The sequence below is a fragment of the Palaemon carinicauda genome, chromosome 26 (genome assembly GCF_036898095.1).
Source record: "Palaemon carinicauda isolate YSFRI2023 chromosome 26, ASM3689809v2, whole genome shotgun sequence".
NCBI lineage: Eukaryota > Metazoa > Arthropoda > Malacostraca > Decapoda > Palaemonidae > Palaemon > Palaemon carinicauda.
The window spans coordinates 86,050,895-86,075,324 of record NC_090750.1 but is presented as its reverse complement, the minus strand read 5'-3'; the positions used below and the strand labels follow the sequence as shown (position 1 = coordinate 86,075,324).

The 24,430-nt window shown below is 36.3% G+C and overlaps 3 protein-coding genes across 4 annotated transcripts in view; 1 reads left to right on the top strand and 2 right to left on the bottom strand.

Annotated features, from left to right (window-relative positions):
• LOC137619662 (M protein, serotype 5-like) overlaps positions 1 to 6,078 on the bottom strand; it is a 61,037-nt gene extending 54,959 nt beyond the window's left edge. Inside the window, exon 1 of the mRNA XM_068349896.1 lies at positions 5,930 to 6,078. The gene's annotated coding sequence lies outside the window, so the exon portion shown is untranslated. The remainder of the gene's footprint in view (positions 1 to 5,929) is intronic.
• Positions 489 to 3,209, bottom strand: LOC137620046 (axoneme-associated protein mst101(2)-like). The gene has a single exon (XM_068350325.1). It carries the CDS (start codon positions 3,207 to 3,209, stop codon positions 489 to 491), a length of 2,721 nt encoding a protein of 906 aa, XP_068206426.1.
• Positions 6,079 to 9,345: 3,267 nt separating the features above from the next.
• The window catches only part of LOC137619659 (B-cell receptor-associated protein 31), a 28,727-nt gene continuing 13,642 nt past the window's right edge, over positions 9,346 to 24,430 (top strand). Inside the window, exons 1-3 of one of the 2 annotated variants that reach the window (XM_068349888.1) lie at positions 9,346 to 9,503; positions 17,667 to 17,770; positions 20,514 to 20,614. In XM_068349888.1, the coding sequence (XP_068205989.1) occupies positions 17,679 to 17,770; positions 20,514 to 20,614 (193 nt within the window). In that variant the 5' untranslated portion in view covers positions 9,346 to 9,503; positions 17,667 to 17,678. Of the gene's footprint in view, positions 9,504 to 9,524; positions 9,580 to 17,666; positions 17,771 to 20,513; positions 20,615 to 24,430 lie in introns of those variants that run through there. The other variant, XM_068349889.1, reaches the window with a different exon arrangement.

Here is a 24,430-nt window from a genome sequence, read left to right as displayed (position 1 = left end):
AAGGGATTAACCGGTGATGAAGTGTGGGACAGAGGTAGATGGAGAACGCTGGCCAGAAACATCGACCCCACATAGAAGTGGGAAAAGATGCACACAAACAAGAAGTCGACTATTGTCCGCCTGATAAAGAAACTGTACAAGAGAATCTTCATCAAGAAACAAACCACACTAAAAAAAGTCAGACTTCTTTCTTCTGCAAAGTCCATGTTCTAGATTATTCCCTCAAAAACAAACAATGTTGTATTTCTGAAAAAAATATATCCAGACACTGGACTATTTGTCCACCTGACAAAGAAACTGTACAGGAGAATCTTCATCAGGGAACAAAGCATACTAAAAAAAGTCAGACTTCTTTTTTCTGCAAAGTCCATGTTCTAGATTATTCCATCAAAAATAAACAATGTTGTATTTCTGAAAAAAAAATTATATCCAGGCATTGGAATATTTGTCCACTTTCTTCCTCTTCCTTATTGCTTCATCCTTTTCGTCTACTCCTCCTCGCGGTTCTTTTTCTGCTCCTTATCCTTCATCTTCTTCTGTTCCACCTTATTCTTCATCTTATCCTTCTTCTCTCCCACCTTATCAATCTTTATCTCCTCCTCCTTATTCCTCTCCATTTTCTTCTCCTTCCACAAAGCAGAAAGTTGATCTAGTTTTCTTTCCAATTCCTCTGTCCTACTTCCTTTATCGAAGTTTTGCTTTCTCTCTTCTTCTAAATCACTTTTCAAATCTACCATTTTCAAAATATCTTCCAATGATTTCTGTCTCTTTCTCTCTTCCATCTTTTCATTTTCCTTTTCCTGCGCTGCTTTCTTGCTTCGTCTCTTATTCTTCACCTTTTCTCTTCCCTTCTTCCCTTTCTTCTTTTGCTCCTTCTCTCTCCTTCTTTCACTCTTCACTTTCTTCTTCTTCTTCTCCTCTTTCTTTACTTTATGCTCTTCCCTTCTCTGTCTCTCCCCCTTAAAGCCCTTAAAGCAATCTTTTATTATTTGTACACAACGAGATCTCATCTCACGTAAATAATGATTCTTCACATATTTAAATCCTGTGACCACCTCAACGGGCAAGCACCAACAAGGGATACAACAGAAACTTTTGTAAAAGAAAATATAGAAAATGAGAGTAACCAGCCACCAAAAAATTAACGTAAAAAAGCTAACTATTTTTTCTCCTACCAATTTCAACAGGGATTTCTTCGCTATTTTCTTTTTTCCATTCTCCTTCTCCTTCTTCTTACTCTTTTTCTTCTTCACCTCCCCGTTCTTTTTCATCTTCCCCATCTTTTCCTTTTTCTCGTCTACCTTCTTTTTCTTCTTCTTCTTCTCATCAACGTTCTTTTTCTTCTTCGTTATTTTCTTCCACTTCTTATCCTTCTTATTCTTCCTCTGGTCCTCCTTAATCTTCATCTCCTCTTCCTTATTCTTCTCCTTCCACAAAGCACAAAGTTGGTCTAGTTTTCTTTCCAATTCCTCTGTCCTACTTCCTTTATCTAAGTTCTGCTTTCTCTCCTCTTCAAAATCACTTTTCAAATCTACCATTTTCAAAATATCTTCCAATGATTTCTGTCTCTTTCTCTCTTCCATCTTTTCATTTTCCTTTTCCTGCGCTGCTTTCTCACTTCGTCTCTTATTCTTCGCCTTTTCTCTTCCCTCCTTCCCTTTCTTCTTCTGCTCCTTCTCTCTCCTTCTTTCACTCTTCACTTTCTTCTTCTTCTTCTCCTCTTTCTTTACTTTATGCTCTTCCCTTCTCTGTCTCTCCCCCTTAAAGCCCTTAAAGCAATCTTTTATTATTTGTACACAACGAGATTTCACACCATCAAACTGCAAACCCCTCGCATATTTCCATCCTGTGACCATCTCAAGGGGCAAGCACCAACAAGGGATACAACAGAAACTTTTGTAAAAGAAAATATAGAAAATGCAAGAACCCAGAAAGCATAAAATAAAATAAAAAAAGCTAATTATTTTTTCTCCTACCAATTTCAACAGGGATTTCTTCCCTATTTTCTTTTTTCCATTCTCCTTCTCCTTCTTCTTACTCTTTTTCTTCTTCACCTCCCCATTCTTTTTCATCTTCCCCTTCTCTTCCTTTTTCTCGTCTACCTTCTTTTTCTTCTTCTTCTTCTCATCAACGTTCTTTTTCTTCTTCTTCGTTATTTTCTTCCACTTCTTATCCTTCTTATTCTTCCTCTGGTCATCCTTAATCTTCATCTCCTCTTCCTTATTCTTCTCCTTCCACAAAGCAGAAAGTTGATCTAGTTTTCTTTCCAATTCCTCTATCCTACATCCTTTATCTAAGTTCTGCTTTCTCTCCTCTTCTAAATCACTTTTCATATCTATCATTTTCAAAATATCTTCCCATGATATCTGCCTCTTACTTTCCACCTCCTTATTTTTCATCTCATTCTCTCCATTCTTATTCTTCTCTTTTATCTTTTTCGTCTTCTCCTCTACCTCCTCCTTATTCAACTTGATCTTTTTCTTCCTATTCTTATCCTCTTCCCCAATTGTATTGTTCTTCCTCTTCTGCACCTCATCATTAATCTCAATCTTTTTCTTGCTATTCTTATTTTCTTTCTCTATCTTATTGATCTTCTCCTCCACCTTCTTCTTCTTCTTCTCTTTGTTCTTATTTTTCTTCCTCGCCTTCGTTTCCTCCTTCTCCTCCTCTATATTCTTGTTCATCATATTTTTCTGCTCCTCACTTTCCTCCTCCTCCTCCTCCTTATTTTTGATGTCATTCTTATTCTTTTCTTTTATCTTTTTCGTCTTCTCCTTCTCCTCCTCATCACTTTTCATATTCTTTTCCCCCTTCTCATTCTCCTCCTCCTCTTCCTCTGTAATCTTGTTCTTAATTATTTTCGTCTCTCCCTTATTCTTTCTATTCCTCTTACCCTTCTTTCTCATTTTTTTATCCTTCTCCTCCTCCTTCTCGTAATCATTAATCATCTTTTCCATCTTCAAGACTTTTTTTGAAGAGTTTCCTTGCGTGGGGTTATTATGCAAAGGCATTGACTCCCGTAAGTCCTTGGTGAGAGTCTTCAGTTCCTCCGCAGGAGTGAACTTCAACTCTTTCCAAAATTCTTCTTCCAGGAATTCTCCGTCTTCATCATTCCACGTTAAATCTCGGAGTCGGCTTTCGAAATCGTTCATTTTCCGATTCGACATTTTGATCTTTTCAACTTGTTTCTCTTCTTCCGCTGTATTCATGTCGTTCTCCGCCACAGAACAGAGAGAATCCTGCTCCTCTCCAACGTGAGGCGGAATCATGTTCCTTGGAAACTTTAGCATCGTAAGGCTCTCTTTGGAAGACGTCGTGGTTCCCAATATCTTTTCCGGGATAATTTGATGAATAATCGATTCGCGGCTTTGGATTCGAAATTTATAATTTAAAACCCTCATTATAAAAGGGTCCTTTATTTTGTTTAAAAACACTAATTTGTTCTCTACGAAATAAAACATAAACTCACGGGTTTCTTCACTTACAATCCCTGAGTCAATACTACACGCACACAAAATATTAGTTATTGTATAAGCCATTATTTGCGCTTAAATAAACATCGAGCCTAGCTATATTTTAAGAAAATCTGTTTCTCCCTCAACTCCCCGAAGGAATTCTCCGGCTCCGGACTCGGGCTGCTGGAGACCTAACGAAGAAAATCACGAATCGAGAGAAAGCCAGAAGGTCTTCCGCAAAGCTTCAAGAGTGCATCATTAGGCTTCAAAGACACACACACACATATATATATATATATATATACATAAATATACTGTATATATTTATATACATACATACAGCGTATACACTTAACATACATGTATATATGGTTTATATATGTATGTATGTATATATATATATATATATATATATATATATATATATATATATATATATATATACATATATATATATATATATATATATATATATATATATATTTATATATGTATATTATCATTATTATCATGCACTCATACACACACACACACATACATACATATATATATATATATATATATATATATATATATATATACGTTTGTGTGAGTTTCGTTGTGTTTACTCTTATATCACTAGTGCAGTGGAAAGTGGGCAGTAGTTAAGTGGAAAATACTAATGCATTCTAAATAGAATTTCTCATCGTCATAGCAAGATTCCTTCAGAAATTTTCAGATGGAAAACGAGACTCATAATATTAAAAGGTATATAACACTGATTATAGAATATAGCACGGTCGCAAATGTCTTTTCGTCAATATCAACTGAATCAAAGTCATGGGGCGAACGTTAATGTTTATCCAAAAGACACTGGCCAGCGTAGAGATGATAATGGCCAAACTATGGGCATGACTAGATATGGCTGCTTATATATATATATATATATATATATATATATATATATATATATATATATATATATATATATATATATATATATATATATATAAGAAAGGGGCATACGTTGCTAGTTCACTGCAAAGCAAAGGCCTCATGCTATATATATATATATATATATATATATATATATATATATATATATATATATATATATATATATATATGCTTATGTATATAAACACATATATGTATACACACACATATATATACATATATATACATATGTGTGTATATATACATAACCATATATAATATTTCATTGCATAAATACTTGTCAGTAAAAAAATTCTCGGAATAATTTTCCAATAAGTTATATGGATAAAAAAAAGAATAAATTTCCAATCATTGTCATTTCCTTTGCTTCTTGTCAAGTTATTTTTTTTTTTTATAAAAAAAAACAATTTAACCAAAGTTAAGAAAAAATAGACTCCAAAGTTTTAATTACTTCGTTCTTATAATCATTAATGTAGGCCTAGTTCTCTTCCGTCTTTGTTTTATTCCTTAAATTACGTAAAGAAAAAAAAAGAAAAAAAACTATGAGAAAATATGTCCTCTTGAATATCTTATCTCTGACTCTAATGACATCCTCTTCAATCATATTTTTAAATGTTAAATCTTAGTTTTAACGTTTTTTATAATTATAACTTACAGAATATAAAGACAATTTTCAACAACATGCTTAGTAAAATTTTGGCATCCGTCCAAAATGAACGAGGCGACAAAGGGAGGTTCCTCAAACAACATTACATTAATTTACATGGACATCGAATCTCCAACAGATTTACTAAATTTGAGAACAAAGCCTTCATAAGAATATTAGGAGTTAAATGGCAGGACAGGATTAGAAATGAAACTATATGAGAGATTACTCGAGTGCCATGTGTGGATGAGATCATGGTGAGGGGTAGATGGAGATGGTTTGGACATGCTCTTCGCACTCCCCAAGAGAGATTAGTTCACCAAATGTTTAACTGGGCTCCAGAAGGCACTACAAGAGTTGGAAGACCCCAGCCTACATAGCTGAGCAATATGAAGCGTGAAGTGGGTAATTATGAAAGGAGAAGTATTGAATTAAAAGCTCAAAATAGAGACGACTGGCGAAATCTAACCATGGGTTTTTACGTCTATAGGCGTAGGAGGAAAATTGGAAGATTTTTGCTCCTCTCATTGGCTACTTCAGGCATTATAATCCTTGGAAATAATCCTACTTATTCAATTTTATAATAAAATTAGTTTTATGTCTACAATTTCATCACTAGTAAACAGTAGCAAATGAAATGTTATTTTAAAAAAAAAAAATAAGATGGCGTTCTCTTGGCTATAAGACCTGTTATTGAAATATTAAACAGTGATCAGTGTGAAACTTACTGATAATCAACAAAGCAATGAAGCCCGAATAGAAATTAACGGCCATGAATACTCTCTAGAGTTGGGCCACTAAAAAATTGCGTTGGCTTAACCTATAATCGTTCTACCCTCTACCAAACACAAACTACAGATTAGAAACATCAGATGAATGACAATGTTCTTACCTTCTCAGCACCACACTGTAGGGATGATGATTATAAGGGCGGTCCATTTATTTGTTGTGTGATATTCCTCTTCCTAATACACAATCTTCTGAAACGGATTAACAAAAGCACACGTTTACACTTGCTAAGGTTTAATGTCCAACTAAGGTTACAACTTACAAGGTGTACTGTAGTAAGTAGAATGTTCAATTAAGGTTACAAACTTGAAAGGTTGCGTTTAGGATTTGGCGTACGTCCGGGTACCATATGGTTTGTTTACACTATGATAGAAACAACCGACGGGGTTATTCGCTGCTGCCAGACGGTAAAATTAAAATTAATTATGAGATAAAACTAAGAATCACATGTCTAGATTAATATTTTAACATTATTAACCTATGCTCTCCGATGAGGTTTTAGTTTACATACCTGTAGGAATTTTATTCAGCGAAAAGAGAAGAAAAATCTGGAGAAGTAGATGAAAGAATGGTTCAAAAAGAGACATATGCACATGAAAATATTCTGGATGAACTGAGATAAGTGTCTCAGCTGGTTTTAGAAATTATCTTCGCCTAGGTGGACTAGAGTTTGATGAATTTTAATTCACTGAAACCCATAATAGAAAAGAAAGAAACTAATTATGGAAAGACTTCGTTACTTGGACACCGGCAATACATTTGAAGACTTGAACTTTGAAAGTCAATCAGCAATATATTTATGGAGACATGTTATGCAATCATACACCATCTAAAAATTATATAAAGGTAAGAAAAATAGTTATATTATCTCTTAGCTTTTTTATTAGACAATCATGGGAAAGAAATACACATAAAACACTGCTAACTAATATTCATATCAGTTAAAGGGAAAAAGAAAAAAAAAACGTGAAAGGGGGTCTCTCATTGGAACTACTTTGAACAGAAATGCAATGGATTGAGCTTCTGAGACAGAGTTCGATGTGTTAGTAGACCTTTATTTATAGCAACAAAATTACTGTGTAATGATCCCATCCGAGCCTCATACAATATCTCATTTATGGCTCTTTTAGCAAAGAGCCTGTGAAGGGTCCATTTTCCCTAAATCCATTGGCCAGACCACTGCAATCTTGTCAAATTCAGTGCTTTCTCCTCGAAGGCGTTTGCAAGCAAGCTATACGAATTCTTGGAGATAGTTTAATCGAGCTTGAGTTTTTGTAGAAGATGGATGCTAAAAAAAGAGAAAAAGCATATGGTAAAATACCTAAACATGGATTGAATGTCAGAGAGAGAGAGAGAGAGAGAGAGAGAGAGAGAGAGAGAGAGAGAGAGAGAGAGAGAGAGAGAGAGAGAGAGAGAGAGAGAGAGAGAGAGTAACATCTGTACAGGAGTTAAGAATTTTTTAATAATTTTCAGCTCCAAAACACACCACATGAATGAAAAAAAATGTTAGCAATGAATCCAATGGAAGATGAAAATTACCACATCATTGCAGTGTTAGATGGTAAACACGTGTAAATCCAAAACCTAGCCCACTCTGGATCCTTTTATTTCTCAGTTATGACCTTGATTATCCTGAAGAACCACCGGATGTTCCACCTATTGAGCATCTCTTATGTATCTTCAGAATGGTAAGCTGTTCTGCTGTCCACCAGCCGCCTCCTCAAGGAACAATCCATCCAGCACACCAGCAATTCCAGATGTTCTCTCCAGCCATAATTATATCCAGATCGCCACTCTGTACAGGCTACATTCAATCAAGGAGCTATATAGGCTATGGTCACACTTGTCCAGTTTGTGCTACTCAAATCTCTCCAGAATCGTGGGCCCTATGGGCTGGGTTGATTAAATGATATCCATCACAGCCTCTGACCACTTACTTACTGCACAGCTTCCCTTTTGTGATTATAATTATTATTATTATTATTATTATTATTATTATTATTATTATTATTAATAATAATAATAATAATAATAATAATAATAATAATCATCATTATTATTATTATTATTATTATTATTATTATTATTATTATTATTATTATTATTATTATTATTATTATTATTAATAATAATAATAATTATTATTATTATTATTATTATTATTATTATTATTGTTATTATTATTATTATTATTATTATTATAATAATAATAATAATAATAATAATAATAATAATAATAATAATAATGATGATGATGATGATTATTATTATTATTATTATTATTATTATTATTATTATTATTATTATTATTATTATTATTATTATTATAGCAACTAATGCGGGAAGGATGATGGAGGGACTTAGTATGGCAGACTACGTTAATATTTACTTTACAAAATTTTACGAATTACGGAATCTCTCCCCCGGGACTTAGTACTCTCGGTCGTGTACAGAACATTAAAGTAGAGCTTTCATATATAAATTATAAAAACTTAAAAAACAAGAGGAAGAGAAATGAGATAGAGTAGTGTGCTAGAGTGTACCCTCAACCACAACACAAGGGAATACCATGCTACAGAGGCTATGGCACTATCTTTCCTCAGGCTATTATTCCTGTTGGAGCCCTTGGGCTTAGAGCATCCTGCTTTTCCAACTAGGGTTGTAGCTTAGCAAGTAATAATAATAATAATAATAATAATAATAATAATAATAATAATGATAAAGAGAGGACATCTAATCCATAAAGCTATAAACATATATGATGGGGGAACTGCCAAGTAAAAAGGAGTCTGCATATTAATGATTAGGTTCAACTGCGTTCCTTTTTTTCTTTCCTGTCTATTAATCTTCATCTCAAGCCAAACACATATCATCTATGTGCATTGTACCCACCTTTTAATTGATCTCGCAGTGCAACGGTCATTGTTACTTATAGGCATAGTGACAATAGACATTAAAGGCTCGCCTGTGTAGATTATCATTTTTCGTTGGTTATAGCTGCAATTGTCTGTAGCGGATTTGTTGCTACGTAAAATAACCCTTTGAATTCCAGTGGCTGTAGCCTTTAAAGGGCCGGTAAGATTAGCCCACTCAAGATAAGATGATACAGCTCAGTTTATGGAGAGGGTCAAAGGGTCTACTTATGAGCTATATGCATAATGCTTGAAAGAGTTTTTTTTAATGTGCATGAAGCAGGTAAACCGATGAAACATATTCATTAATTCAGATTAGTGTCAATTTATTTGATTTTACTTATCTATGAAACACTAGAACATCCAAGAATATCAGCGACTACAAATCTTAATTGATTTTCTAAATTGTATGCTACTTTTGTCAACCATTTTGCCCTGGGTTACCGCAATGAAAGTTTATCGTTTTATTGCTTAGTGCTGAGATTTTACAAACTAGGTGGGATACCTAAGAAAATATCTTCATGGTTTATTTTGTAAAAATGGCAAATGCCCTCTGGTTATTAGATGCAATGCGTAAAAACGAATACTTGGAGTGGTATAATGTCAGCCAATGCAGACCTGCTAAGTAAACGGAAAATAATTCCGCTGTTTATTCATACTCCAACATCAGTCTTCGTGACAATCATCATCCGCAGGACCTGTGCAAGTTCACAGTCATACCTAGCCGTATTTCCATCAATTGAAACATAGTAACGCCCCATAAAAGTAAGTCATGTGATTCTAGGAGAACGTAAGGATTCTTTGCCACCTATTGTAATAGTTTGTGGCTGATGTAATTGTGGTATGTAGTATGATTCAGGTTATTTTTATGAACAAACCGCAGGTTAACTTGCGTGTCATTCGACAGAGCGGATACCATCTCGGACTTAAAGGGACAAAATTTGTCATTTCATGCTTACGTAAGATTTTGAAAATTAGGTTAAAGGAAATGTCCCCATGTAGCTTTGCATCACATACCTTAGCAATCTATTACTTAGCCTAGGCTACCGTTGGGTAGCTTATCCAGAGCGTTTTACGTAGCCTAGGCTACCCGAACCTTATCGTATTAGGCGATTGATTACCATAACCTTTTTTGAGTGGCCAACTGTATTCAACTAAGCTGTATGCTTAAAAGAAAAAGCTTTGTCTTTCAAGTCTGAAGTTGTGGTATTAACCATGTTTCAGGCTTCTGAATTCCTAACCTGAAGTTTCCGGTAAAATTATAGAATGGTGTAATAAACTTTTTGTAGAACATGAGACTGGTTTGTATTGTATATTGTGGTGTTTCGAATGTTTCTGGTAGTGATTTCCTTTGGAAATCCATACTTTTTGAGTTTTGGTGGGTTGACTACCGTAACTGAAAAGCTATGACTTTGCACTAGGTGTCATCATGTTACGTTCAAAACACCAAGTAATATACCGCGTACCCGTCTAATTGTGTTGATATTTCAATTAAATTTTTAAACTTTGTTTCCACCAATCATCATAAAAACCTGTTCATCATAATAAAAAGTTACCATAATACAAACAGTAATAGTAATGGAACACAGTCAAGACACTGGAGTTTTTGCATGCCGTGACTTCTGGACACATAGAAAACGGGATTTGTCCATCCTACTTTCTTTGGAGTCTCATAAGTGTTCATCATGCAACAAATGCCTCCTTAATTGAGTTAATAATTTGGGGTGCATATATGATAGCTGCCACCCGTATGTATGACGACGGCTGATTAAGAATACAGCAGTGTAAGGGGGGTTGCAGGGGTGCTTTAGTCCCCCCCCCCATTAGGTAAATAGGTAAGAATATGGCTTGAAGGTTAGGTAAGGGAGGGAAAGTTTAGTTTAGTTGGTGTCCATATTTTATGTTTGTTGGAGGAACTGGCCGCTATTATACAAAGGCTCCTAATAATTTATTGGTTTTTGCTCTGCAGTAGCTCACCGCACTTACGATTAAACATTATCTCATTGCTATTATGCTCTGTTAAATGAAACATGTGCTGCTACATGCGTTAGCCCTGTGGGCTAGTAATTTGACGTTATTTATGTAATTCATCTCTTAGTTTGATTATAGAAACTTAACTTGATGCTCCAGGCTTTGTTCAAACATGGACTTGGCTTCCAGTTCTCATTAGCAGACTAAATATATCAAACACAAGTTTCTACCTTGAATTTTCTTTATTAATGTGATGATTAATATAAGAGCAGTGATTCTATTGTATAATCCGATATTAAAAACAAATAACATGACCAAAGAAGCAAAATGGGTTTATTTTTTATTAAAATCTGTAACTTTTTTAACCCTTTTACCCCCAAAGGACGTACTGGTACGTTTCACAAAACTCATCCTTTTACCCAAATAGATGTACCGGTACGCCCTTGCAAAAAACTGCTATAAATTTTTTTTTGCATATTTTTGATAATTTTTTGAGAAACTTCAGGCATTTTCCAAGAGAATGGGACCAACTTGACCTCTCTATGACAAAAATTAAAGCTTTTAGAGCAATTTAAAAAAAATATACTGCAAAATGTTCTTAAAAAAAAACGCCTGGGGGTTAAGGGTTGGAAATTTCCAAATAGCCTGGGGGTAAAAGGGTTAATTGAGGGTTCCACAAGGAGTATATGGGATTCAAAATACAGTAGTGTATTTGCAAAGATCTATATAATTATGAGTTCCAATGCCCTAACTAATGTTGTACTGTTCTATAATGAAACCAGGGAAACTGGGATATTTAGGTGTGGAAACCCAAAACTATTGAATTACATTATGCTCATGTGTCATGGGTAGCTGTGGTCCTTGACTAAAGGGATGCACAGAATAAAGGAAAAACAGGATGTCATTATATAATCGGACCATACCACCTTGTTCTAACTTGGGGTATTGGGTTGTTGTCCTAATTACAATGGAATACCCCTCTGTACACACCCCTTAATGTAACATGACCTACTGTGCTCTATTATATAGTAAACCTTTAATAAAACATGAAATTTACTCTACAGTAAATACATAACTTCATAGATAGGTCTTATTCATTTAAAACATGAATAATGTTGTTTTCCCGCTAGATTTTGGTGTGTTTTGAATTAATCCGTTAACCATTCTTGCCACAAATCAACAGTATTTTTTTATTAGATTATTAAGATACCAAAATATTAGGCTTGTGGCTAATGTGCCTATCGCAGCTTATACCACTTGCGAGAACAGAGGAGCATGTATATAATATGAAATTGTGAGCAAAGTGAGGCATGGCTGAGCAAAGACCAATACGTGATTAAATACAGTAGTGTTAATTCGGTGTAGTAGTGACATTATGTAATTATGCTTAAAGGGGTTTGGTTCATACTGTATATGTAATCCAAACCTTCAACCTTTAGTAGGAGGAGGATTGAAGTGTAGCTGGGATCTGGCAGCTAAGAACAGGGTAAACGCATCTAGCGCTTGGCTTCACTTTGACTTTGGCAGCTGTAGAGTACACATGTATTTTCAAGCGCATAACTGACAGTCTAATTGTTCTGCTTGTTTGTGATGTCGACCCAGTTGTCAGAGGTGTGGCTGCGCTGTGTCCTGGCAAATCAGGTAAGGGCTCTGGCATGTACATGAGAAAGCCAGAAGTAGACCCGTATGAACTTTGCAGCTGCTGTAGGTGATATTCCTGTTTGCAGGAATTTCCATGTCTCGAGTTTAGGGCGTGGCCTCCGTTACATTAGGCTGAGTTTACGATGCAGCAGAAGTTGAGGGATTCTTCAGAAGTGGTTTTGGGTATGCCCAGACTAATTTCCAAAAAGTTCTCATGCTCTTTTCTACCTTCTTCGGGTTCGAAGGCTGTTGAGCGCTCTTCCTCTTCTGCCTTCGAGGCGGTGTCTGTCAGAGGAAGGAGGAGACCCCTGCCTTTCCCTCAGGGAGTTCTTTGTGCATGGCAGGAGTACTGTACAGTACTGTATACCTCTCTGCCTCTCTCCCAAAGCTTTTCTACAGATGTAACAGTTGATGACCCTCGTAAGGACTTGGACCGGGTGTGGTGTTGCTCTGCCTAGGTATTGATGGTGCCCCTTCAGTGGAGAATCTTCTGGATGTGTTATCTTCCGCTAGGTCGCAGAACTCTTCCCTTACTGTTACTGCTTCTATCCTGCCTGTGGAGGAGAATGGTGTAGTGACACCCCTTGATATTTTTATGAACTATTTCTTGTTGCTGTGGGCCTCTCGGCTCATTTTCTCCCCCTCAAAACATATGTCTGCCATGACCTACACTTGTCACACTGGGATGATTGAAAACAATCAAGCCCTTAGCGAGAAGACGGAGAAAGTGTTGATTTACAGCTGGTTTAATAAAAAACGGGATGCAAAATCCATCTTCCCACAACAAGCGTCTTGCTTCACCATTCATTAAGTTACCAGCCAGTATCACTTTCTGAAGAAAAAGAAAATGAAAAATTTGCCTGTGCACGCATCAGTACACTCTGTCTATTCAATGTGGCCGAAAACTTGAATAAAGAGACTTTGACAGGTAAGGGGGTGCGGCTCCTCGCCCTCACTCCAACCTGTAGTTAACTACCTTGTTAACAATTTGAATGGCTGTCCAGCTTGTATCCTGAAAACTGTTCCCTACATAGATGATTGTGGTTAGTATACTCGTTAATAAGAACTAAATTATCATATACTGAAGTTTAGTATAATTTTCCTCTGTGTATTTAGCTGCAGTATTATAATACTTTCTCTTTTCAAGTGATTGATAGTTTGGTAAGAAATGTGTAGGTTGTAACTTAGATTCTATTAGGTACTGTAATAAAAAATCTGAGTCAAACTATTAGTATGAAGTGATCTTTTTTGGCTTTGACTTGTACATTATAATTGTGAATTGAGGGAAAAATATCTGTAAGACATGTCTAGATGTTAGAGAAACTGAATAGAGATGTCCTCTAATCTTATGATATGTTATCAGAGAACTGAATAGAGATGTCCTCTAATCTTATGATATGTTATCAGAGAGAGTGTAAAGGTCATAACTATGTTCTGCTACCAATACAAAGTACAAAGGTTGATACAATACTGCAAGTTATGATTGAAGAAACTATTTGAGTTTTTTATGTGAAATTTTGTACTTTTTATCTTGTAATTTTTTTTGGTTTCAATTTATGTTCGGTAAAAATTTAAAGAACAGTGTACAACAAAGGTTTAAGGGTTAAAGGCAACTCATGATTGGCAGAGGCAAGGATAGTGACATTGCTCCATCAAGCAGGACAGTGCCCTAGAGACTGACCATATGTACTTATGATCAGCGCCCAAGCCCCCCTCTCCACCCAAGCTAGGACCAAGGAGAGCCAAACAATGGCTGGTGATGACTCCGCAGATAGACCTATAGGCTCCCCCAAACACCCCATCCGTAGATCACAAGGATGGTGAGGTTGCATCGACCAAAGGAACTAATGAGTTTGAGCGGGACTCGAACCCCAGTTTGGCAGTCACCAGGCAAGGATGTTATTAACAAGTCGCCACAACCCAAGATCATAACTTTTGTCACTTCCTTTGAATACAGTACAGTACAGGCAAGGTATCGTATTTATTATTAAATCACTATTGTCCATAAAAGCATCAGTCTTCATAATTTAAAGTACTGTACTACCTTGTTGTGGACATGAAAGTTGAATTGTCAGTGTCAAGTTTGTACTGTAGAGGAATGAATCTAAGAATTGATACATTATTTTAGCAAATAAGTTCTTGCTGACAGGGAAGGCATTTGTTTCCCACATTTGGTCCAATCATCTTTTTCTTCTCATCTTGTTTAACAAGCTCTAGAATGTGAGGCCACACAACAATTAGGGTAGATAAAGACAGGTGAAGAATTCTGGCCCTGATTATTGCATTACTGTATAAATTGCACAACTACCTTAACATCAGTGAAGAGTGTAACCGAGCTTCACAGATTTTCTCATCAGGTCAGCCACTTGGAGGACAGTGCTGTCTGTCTGTCTTATCTTCACACAGGACTTTGTTGTGTAGACCTAGAACATGTTGGTCCTAGACCACAGGTTCAAACAATTTTCAAACTCCTCCATCTGAGACTTGTCGGATGTTCTGGTCCTCTTGATCCCAGCATTGGCACGATCCCCAGATGTTGATCCAAGTGGGAGCATGCTCCAAGGAGGATCTTCTCTGGTGGTTAGACCCAGCAAACCTCAGGAAAGGTTATCCCATAGCAGTAGCTCTTTCAGAATTCCCTCTTCACAGATTCTTTACTGAGCAGGGGGACTCAGATCACTGGTGGAGAATGGTCTTCAGATAACAGAGTGAGTAATGACTTTGTGAGGTTTGCTAAACATCAGTTTATCACATCTTATACCACAAATGTTCCTGTATACTGCTCACCAGTTCCTGATCCTTTAGCAGTGTTTGAAAGGCGCATTTTAACATCTGAGGGACAGATTAGACATTTATTCGTTTCCGCCTTTCTGCCTACTAAGGAGTTCTCAACAGGGTGAGAGATACACCAGATCTCTCCATGATCCTCATAGCGCCAATGTGGCCATATCGGGAATGGTATACAGATCTGCATCTACTAGTGGAGGTCCTGAGGGAGTTCCCATGCCTTTCACATCGGAAGCAACTCCACATCAGGATGTTCCATGATACAGTACAATCCCTGCTTCTTTATGCATGGAGGTTATTCGGCCTCTTTCTCAGCAAGGTTTTTCCTGAGCAACTGCTCGACAGATGTCTAGGTACCTCCGAAAATTCTCAGCTTTAGTTTACCAAGCCAAGTGGGCTGTCTTCTGTGGTTGGTGTTGTGGGAAGGATATCCCTCCACTCAAAGCCACTTTCCATAATTGTGGAGTTTTTGTTTTACCTCCATAAGCAGAAACCTCTCCATTTCTGCTGTAAAAGGCTATTGCTTGGCCGTGAGCTAATTTTTAGACTTAATGGGGTAGGTATTTCTTCTTCAGAAGAGATATCCTTGGTAATAATGAGCTTTGAGCAGTCTTGCCCTCCAGTTGAAGTTAACCCGCCAGTTTGGAAGGTATTCAGAGTTCTAAGCTTGCTGAAGAAGGTCCATACAAACCTCTTAGGTGTGTCAAGCAGGGATCTCACCCTGAAGACTGTGTTCCTTCTCGTCTTGGCTTCTGCCAAATGGGTAAGTGAACTTTACGGGCTATCTTTCGACATCATCCATTCAAGGTGGTGGAGGGAGGTCTCTGAGCTTCGTCCCTGAGTTCATTGCTGAGACGCAGAATCCTACTTCATCAGGCTAAATTTTTTTTTGTTTTAGGTGAATATTCTTTGTAAGGTCACTGATGATCCTGATTAGCTCCTACTGTGTCCTGTTAGGGTGTTAAGGAGCTACCTTAAACGTATCAGGGTAACCAGGCCTTGCCTGCAAAACCTGTTTGTTAGTACAGAGATGACTAAGAAGATAGTCTCGAAGAATACCATTTCCTTTTCCTTCTGGTTGAAAGAAGTAATTTCCTGCTCCTTCGAGTCCTCTGGGAGGAAAAATCATATCAAGGCTCATGATGTCAAGGCATTACAGCCTCCTTTACCTTCAAGAGAAACTTCTCTGTCACTGGTTCATAGGGCAAAGGTCTGGAAGCAATAGACCACCTTGACAGCCCCATTACCTATTAGATGTGACTCGGGACAATGGACACATTTACTCTAGGTCCAGTAGTAGCAGCTTAACATGTGGTTTATTTTCCCCGGCTCCTTAACAGGACCAGTATCTGCAGATCAAGGGCTGAAGTTACTCTTGATGATGATAGTGAAGAGTGACTGGCTTGCCTTCTCTTCCTTTCAATCTTCCCCTCGCATAGTGTACAGCATCATAACTCTCACCAGCTGGAGTAGATCTGAGATAGGTTAGCTCGTTTTGCTTTTGGCTACAGGATGTGTAATCCTCCTTGTGTCTGTTTCCCACATTTCTAACAATGTAAATGTGATGAACCAAGCAAACCTGCTACTTTTTCTGTTAGCATATGCATTTTTGCTTTGAGTTCAATACAGTGAAGTACAGGTACGGCTTGAATTTTTCCTCTCCTTTACTTTGCCCAGGCCCTGATTTCCGTTAGCCATCTCTTGGTTCACGAGGTGAAGGAATTCAGGCTGTCACATTCAATGCAAAGCCTGAGGTTCCCTGTTGGTTTTCTAGCTAGATGGAATGGGGACTTCTTCCTTCTTACGGATGAGTCTTCTATAGTAAAGAAGATTGTTTGTATTAGTGTAGGAATAAGTGATAAATTTTAGAAATAATTTTCATTTTTCCTAACTATACAAATCTGAGGTCTTTATTCAAACCTTCCTGCCATCTCCACCCCTGAATAAATCCTGGCTTTAATTTGATTGAAGTTAATGTGAGTTGAAGGGTTGGCTATAGTTTCCCCCACCGCCAGCAGGGTAACTACCCTGTTGGTTGTTGACACCACTTTGAAAGTTTGACTGCCTTATTTCCAGCGTTTGCTGTAATTCTACTCATATGGTAAGCAACTCAGGTTCTTAGAGTTAAGAAAAATACAAAAAAAATTTAAAATTTGTTATTTTTATGTACCATTTGTACAGGTAGTGATGTGTTTGAAGGTTGTTTTGCTAAAGTTTCCTTATTGATTTATTTAAATAGAATAGCGCCAACGTTATCCCTGCGTGTCGTAAGAGGCGACTAAAAGGGACGGGACGAGGGGGCTGGGAACCCCCTCTCCTGTATAGAAAATCCTGTGAGACAGCAACAGGCTGAGTCCCTGGTTAGGCTGGAGGAATGTAGAGAGTAGAGGTCCCCTTTTTGTTTTGTTTCTTGTTGTTGTCGGCTACCCCCCAAAATTGGGGGAAGTGCCTTTGGTATATGTATGTACAGTATGTATGTTTGTTCTGATAATTGTTAAATTATCCTGATGTGGTTTTCATAATTTGCAGAAGTCATTCACCATGAGTATTCAGTGGACGTTAATAGCTGGTGTGATGTATGCCGAGTTAGCAGTGACAGTGCTGCTGCTGATTCCACTCATATCTCCCTCAAGGTTAGTTCAAATTTACAAGTTTACTCTTCCCATAAATTAATTTTATTGGGTTTAGTTGCCTTTAAACTGTTCAATTAACATAAAGCTGTGAGATGTAAATTTTAAGTGGTTTGCTTTATTCTAATAAGTTAAATGGTAAGTTTTCATATTGGTTTTTGTATTAGGATTCTAGTCTATGTGAGGAAAATAGTCGTCATAATTTCTATCAATATTTTTGATGATGTTTCGTAATATCATCTAATATTTAAATCAATTCTTATGGTTTGGTTTAGTAGATAGAGCTAGAGTATCAAGCTTTGTTTTCTTCTGGTTTTATTACGTATTCACGTTATTGATATTGTGTGAATGGGATGTAGTTAGGTAAGACCCACATTTACTTTGCTTGGAATGTGCACAGTATTATGAAAAACTTATAACTGAATGTTGTATGTGTAATTTAATTTCAATTTGTTTACTGTTTTTATGAAACGGTTCACCAGTTTCGTTATTTCAGCTGTTTTTTTTTTTTTTTTTCAAGTAATGTACTGTATCATTATGTGGTAATTATCATTATGTGGTAATTAGTGTTACGAATGCATCTCCCAGCAAACATTCTTTTGTGTTCTTAAACAATTGCATACCTTTCCTCCAGCAATTCTGGAAACTGCTATTAAAATTTATAACGAGATGTCTGTAGTTATTGGTGGGTGGCGAGAAAGCCCCTCCCTCCTGCTAGCTCCACCTAGTTAACACTTTGACTTCAGCCAACGAGTGGCATGGACGCGCTTTTGGTACAAAAGATAGGGACCAGAGAATGCTGTTAACACCATTAACCATGCAAAGGGAATTGTTTATTGTTGGGATCTTTATAGTTTTTCAGAAAAGGATATAGCCCTCTTACTGTCTTTTTAATATGCTAAAAGTGTTAGTGATGCCATTTTATTAGTATTTTTAACACCATCTACCGGATTATATTGAGATCAGACATTTTACCTCTGGTGTCAGGAAATTTCACCCACCTCCAGTGCAATGCTACAAGTGTTACAAGTTGACAATGTCACGTCTGTTAATGGAAAATGTTTCACTAGCTCAATGTTCTACAGATTTTCAGAAAATATTTTTTTTTACTACTGTAAGAGAACTCACTCTCCAAGCTCAAGACTGTGTCAGTACATGCTGGAACAAGGCTAAATTTTTTTTAGGTAATAGTTTAATGTATGCTGGTGTTGTATCCAATCCCTTGGATTTGACAAATAATTCAAGAACTCCTCATTCTTTGGCTGGTGCTAAATTTCAGGATCCTGATAAATCCTCATCATTATCGTCCCATTTCTACAGCCTCATAAATACACATATGAAGTCTGCCAATTTGAAGGTGTGTTCTTTCACTGTTGCCGTTACTACTAAACTGTCATCTAAACACAATCATTTTTTAAAGTAACACAAATAGCAAAAAACACTACTCTACTGCCCGAAATTATAGGCTTAAGCAAGAAGCCAAGATTCCTGTATTGAACAGGTTTGACACACTTGTCACTATTGACACCACCAAGGTTATGGAAAATTTTTTCAATGTAAGGGATGGTTGATCTTGAACACCAATCAAAATCTGAGAGAAAAAGTAGGTACAGTTTTGTACTTGTAAATAAAACTCCAAAATAAAAATCAAATAGCAAATAATAAAGAAGGTTTGACCAAACCCAAAGTTGATTCCTCTGGAGTCAATCTACAGTTATGTTCATTCAATATTGTACCAAATAAAAAACCCAATTCCTGCAGAAACAAAAATTACTTCAACTCCCAACGTTTGAATCTGAACTTGGTCATAACTAATCAGCTACCAACCACGTGGTAAAGGTCAAGGTACATGAAAATTTATGACACTCAAGTAGCTAAAGGAAACCTTATTAACAATGTACCTCTTAAAGGAATAAATCTATTTCCAGTTATAGGCATAACTGGTAAATTTGTAAATTGATGATTTCACAACCAATGACAGAGAATAAAACAGCCCAACAAATTTCCTGTGGCTGCAATGATTGCTTCATTACAGAATATGGAAACAAAACTTGAAATAACTTTTGAAAGAATTGTTGTACCCTCTTTTCTTTATATAAATGAAACTTTGGTGTTCAATGTGAATAAAAGAAAATGTTGGAACTATATAATTTTCCATAGTTTGCAGAACAAAGTATTTATAGGGTGAGAAATAAGAACATATTTAAATGGAAACCATAAAAAGGCTAGATCAGATAGATGTACAAATAAAGTAGATCAATGTTTGCTCATATGGAGAAAGTGGAAAAATGGTACAATATGAAGAAAAGCCCATTTTAAATTTTTAGTAGGTCTACCAAGGCATTGGAGACCTATGAATTACTGGGTAGTATTTTAAGTGACAGGGAGTAAGTTTGTGTTTGTGTGTATTAAGTATAAGTGAATCGCATAATGTGTAGGGTTTCAGTTCACTACTGATAAAACTTCTGTATAGGTATATAAAATGGCTAATGTTGATAACTGGCTAGGACATTCATTCTTAATCCAGCAGTTTAAGGGAATAACTGGGAGTGACTACTTCTGTTATATTGTTTGCTGTAGATACCCTCTTGTAGAGAAAGAAACTGATTATAGGAAAGAAATTTATACATAGTTGATCTAATGTCTCCTTTGCATGCATTGTATAAAGGATAAAAAGAAGTATTTAATTCTATTTTTTGTTTATCACATTATGTTATCACAGAACTTTTTGTGTTTCTTCTTTCAGATGGCACTCTATCTTCAAATCACGATTCCTCAGAAGCATTGGGAATATGTCGCACATATACTTTAAAGTATTCTTGGGTCTTTTAAGCTTGTTCTTCCTTGGTGAGTATTAGGATCAGTGGTTTTCCATGTTACGAATTTTTTTATTTTGAACCTATTTTATACATAGTGGATATACTACATATACAGTTCCCTACTTTATTATTATTATCATTATTATTATTACTTGCTAAGCTACAACCTTAGTAGGAAAAGCAGGATGCTATAAGCCCAAGGGCTCCAATAGGGAAAATATCTCAGTGAGGAAAGGAGAAAGAGAAATATAGAATATTTTAAGAACAACAACAAGATTAAAATAAATATGCAAACTTTAACAAATCAAGAGGAAGAGAAATAAGATGGAATAGTGTGCCCAAGTGTACCCTCAAGCAAGAGAACTCTAACCCAAGAGAGTGGTACAGAGGCTATGGCACTACCCAAAATTAGAGAACAATGGTTTGATTTTGGAGTGGCCTTCTCCTAGAAGAGCTGCTTACCATAGCATGTTATTATATATAGAAACCATGTTGAAGTCATAATCTTCTCAACTTGCATAGGCCAAACCAAGTAAACTTACAATATCCATAGTAGTCATGAACTCTGTTGATTAATGCTTCAAGTTTCTTGTAATATCAAGTGGCATTATCTTATTCAAACACTGATGTGATTTCAGCATTGTGCTTAATAGACTATTCTTTGGTTAACTTGTTACATTGTGCCATTTTTATTTTTACAATTTGTAAAAGCAAAACAACGATGTCCATAAGCAATCAAAAGTGTGAATTGTCACTGATAAAATTTTGGGATCCCCTAGAATTTTAAAAGGTTAAGATTAAGGAACAGGCATATATGCATTATAGATTAAGAATTAGTTTCCTTATTTACTAGCACAACATCACTTATTGCTTTGTATTTTCTTGTCAGTTAAAGTTTGTGTGTGTGTAAACTGACAGTACAGTAACTTTCCAGTATTGGTGCTTGATGAGTATGGTAAATTTTGCAGATAGTTTCTGACAATTTTTATATAGCTAGTGTTATTTCTCCCTCGTTACTTGGTGGATGACATGTTAACCAAAGTACAGTACCATTATTTCCTTATTGATCAAATCATTATTATTATGAGATTATCTTATGAAACAGGTAACTTACAATTCTAGACCATAATTGGACAGGACTGAAGGATTTTTTCTGGAATAAAAGGTAAAAGTTAAGATAGAATAATTTTTACAAAATTGGACAATTACGTTGGAGGAACCAAAGTTAACTGAGGAATATTAAAGGGTTAAGAACAATTTTTCTGGAAAACTTTGTCCAGTATTACAGAAGTCAAATATCTTAATTTTTTGGTTAAACTACCAAATTATATTTATTATGTAAATATTAATGCATGGGGTATTTTGAGGGGATACTTCTAAATGCCCTCAGTTTGCAGCAGTAACTTAAATGGTGTTTATGCACTGATAATGTTAGTAGCTATGAATTTATTATTTAATATTGGTTAACATTCATATCTTACGGAGGTAATTTTAGATTTTTTTATCTGTGCCATACCATTTAAAAATTGACTAAAGCTCAAAACTTTTAGCCTTTGGGCAAACATTCCTTTTGATTCAAACACTTTTAGGAGCAATTGCTTTACAACACCAAACTCTTCTTAGTGGTAATGTAATGGCGCACAATTTTGAACTATTGCTTGGTGTTTCCTCCTTTAGTGGCTGTTTTTTAAGTGAATTTTCAGCATACATTTTTGTAGTGGTATCATTAGTTCAACACTATATTGTCAACTCCACAGTTGAAGGATCAGCTGTTATGGAGGGCATACTGTATAAACCCGAGTCTTTTGAATTACATTTCCCACCTTACTTACCCATCTCAGTCGTAGGCGTCAGGACAAAAGTTGGTAAGCTTTCATAGAAGGTTGGGCGCGGCTTCCTTCTATCACCACATATCAACTAACTACCTTGTTATTTATTCAATGGCCATTCCTGCATTTGTATAGCTCGGAAAAATACAAATTAATTTTAGTTTACACAAAATTCTGGTCGGTTGGGAGGAGAATACCAGAGGCTCCTAAGAAAGTAGTTTGAGGTAAGCACTGTTAGGAAAAATACAATTTTCAATATTTAACTTAGCCGGTGATTATATAGCTGCAACTCTGTTGCTCGACAGACAACTCTACGGAAAAACTCGCCAGCGATCGCTACACAGGTTGCGGGTGTGCCCAACAGCGCCATCTGTCGACCAGATACCCAGCTCTCAATGTAAACAAAGACTCAATTTTCTCTCTGTCGAGGTGTCGACAAGACGTACTTTACTCGCTGTTGCTAAACTGGAGTTTTTCACATCTATTTGGTGAAGTACTATATTCTAGTTTTGAGCTTTCGCTATGCAGGTGTTTTATCTTCATCTTAAATCTTGAACTCGTTTTGGATAGATTTAATTATGGTGACAAAGAGAGTATGGACTTTCTTTCACTTTTAAATGGCCGACCCTTCCCTTAGACGGAAGTGTGTTTAGGCTTTTAGTAATTATCTTATCACGTTATAGATTTTCCTCTATATATTTTATATCTCTCCGCCTTTATTAGGCCTCTTCGATTAACTTTCCATTTATTATAAACATATAAAAATAAATTTTAATGTTTTGTTTATATGCGACCTTCCTGAGAGTAGGCGGTCCTAACTTGGAAACCGAAGTTAATCAACGTTGAGCCCTTTATATCGTAATTAGCTTTTAAAGAGCTAAGGATTTAAAACTTTTTAAATGTAATATTTTATGAAAGAATTTCTTTGATAGTCTTCGTACTGTTTTCAAAGATGAACTAACGTTTAGTTTATTTATGCTACGCAGTTGTTGACGTTCAGGACGTTCAACATGCGCTCTATCGTTACGATAGAGAGAGAGTGTATCACGGTTTCACTTTGCAGTAAGAGTAAATCAATTCTGACGTTTTGTTCATTCTTTCTTAGCTTAAATGTTTTAAATTCTATTTTAAAGGAACTTTTTATTTGAAAAACTTTTCAGTTTTTTCCTTTAGTCAAATAACATGTTTTTTTGACGAAATATAATTGGGCTCTTCTCTTAGGTGCGAAATCAAGAGAGAAAGAGAGAGAGAGAGATAGAGACGGAGGGAGAGAGAGGAGAGAAAACGTTCCGTTCAAGCGGGTAACGTTGTTCTCGAGTTACTCTCGTCCCTAGTCGCTGTACGGGGAGGAAGGATAAAACGTTTTTAGTTTTTTATTCTCGTCCCCCAGGCTATGTGCGGTGAGGGATTGAAAACGTAGTTTATATGAACTAGTGTTTAGTCTCTTTCCCAGCCACTGATTTTTTTATCTTAAAATATGTTTTCTGTTTTTTGCTGGTATTAATGAGCTTGCATTATACGACTGATTTCGCAATTACTACCTTTTAATGAAGGGTAGAATTGCGTGTTTCAGGTAGAAATCAGTAAAAGTTTCGATTTCAGTGAAATAAGTGCAAAACAGAAAATCGAAGTGATAAAGTGATATGCGCAAAGTGTTACAGTGTTGCGTCCGAGGGTTCGTCTGTTCGTGCCTGTCGTTCACCTAGTCCGGGACCTCTTGCATGCTCCCAAGCCCAGGGGAGAAGTAATGTCAAACGACTTATGGGTTCGAGAGGCCTTGATCAACGAACAGACGTTTTCCCTCTATGGTATCGAGTGTATCTTACCAAGATCTCCCCTACCATAAGACGAGAGAGACGTTGTTTCTCCTCGTCATCCGAAGGCTTTTCGCATAAGAAACCTGTCACAAGGTTTCGAAGCCCTTAAGCGAAAGTCAGTCCTTTCAGGACAGGTCCAGCGTCCTGGTTACAACCATTAGGACAGCTCTGACCCTATGCAGTCATCGGATAACTGCT

Excerpts from the sequence above, each read along its gene's own strand:
- LOC137620046 (XM_068350325.1), bottom strand. The coding sequence starts at position 3,209 with ATGAATACAGCGGAAGAAGAGAAACAAGTTGAAAAGATCAAAATGTCG.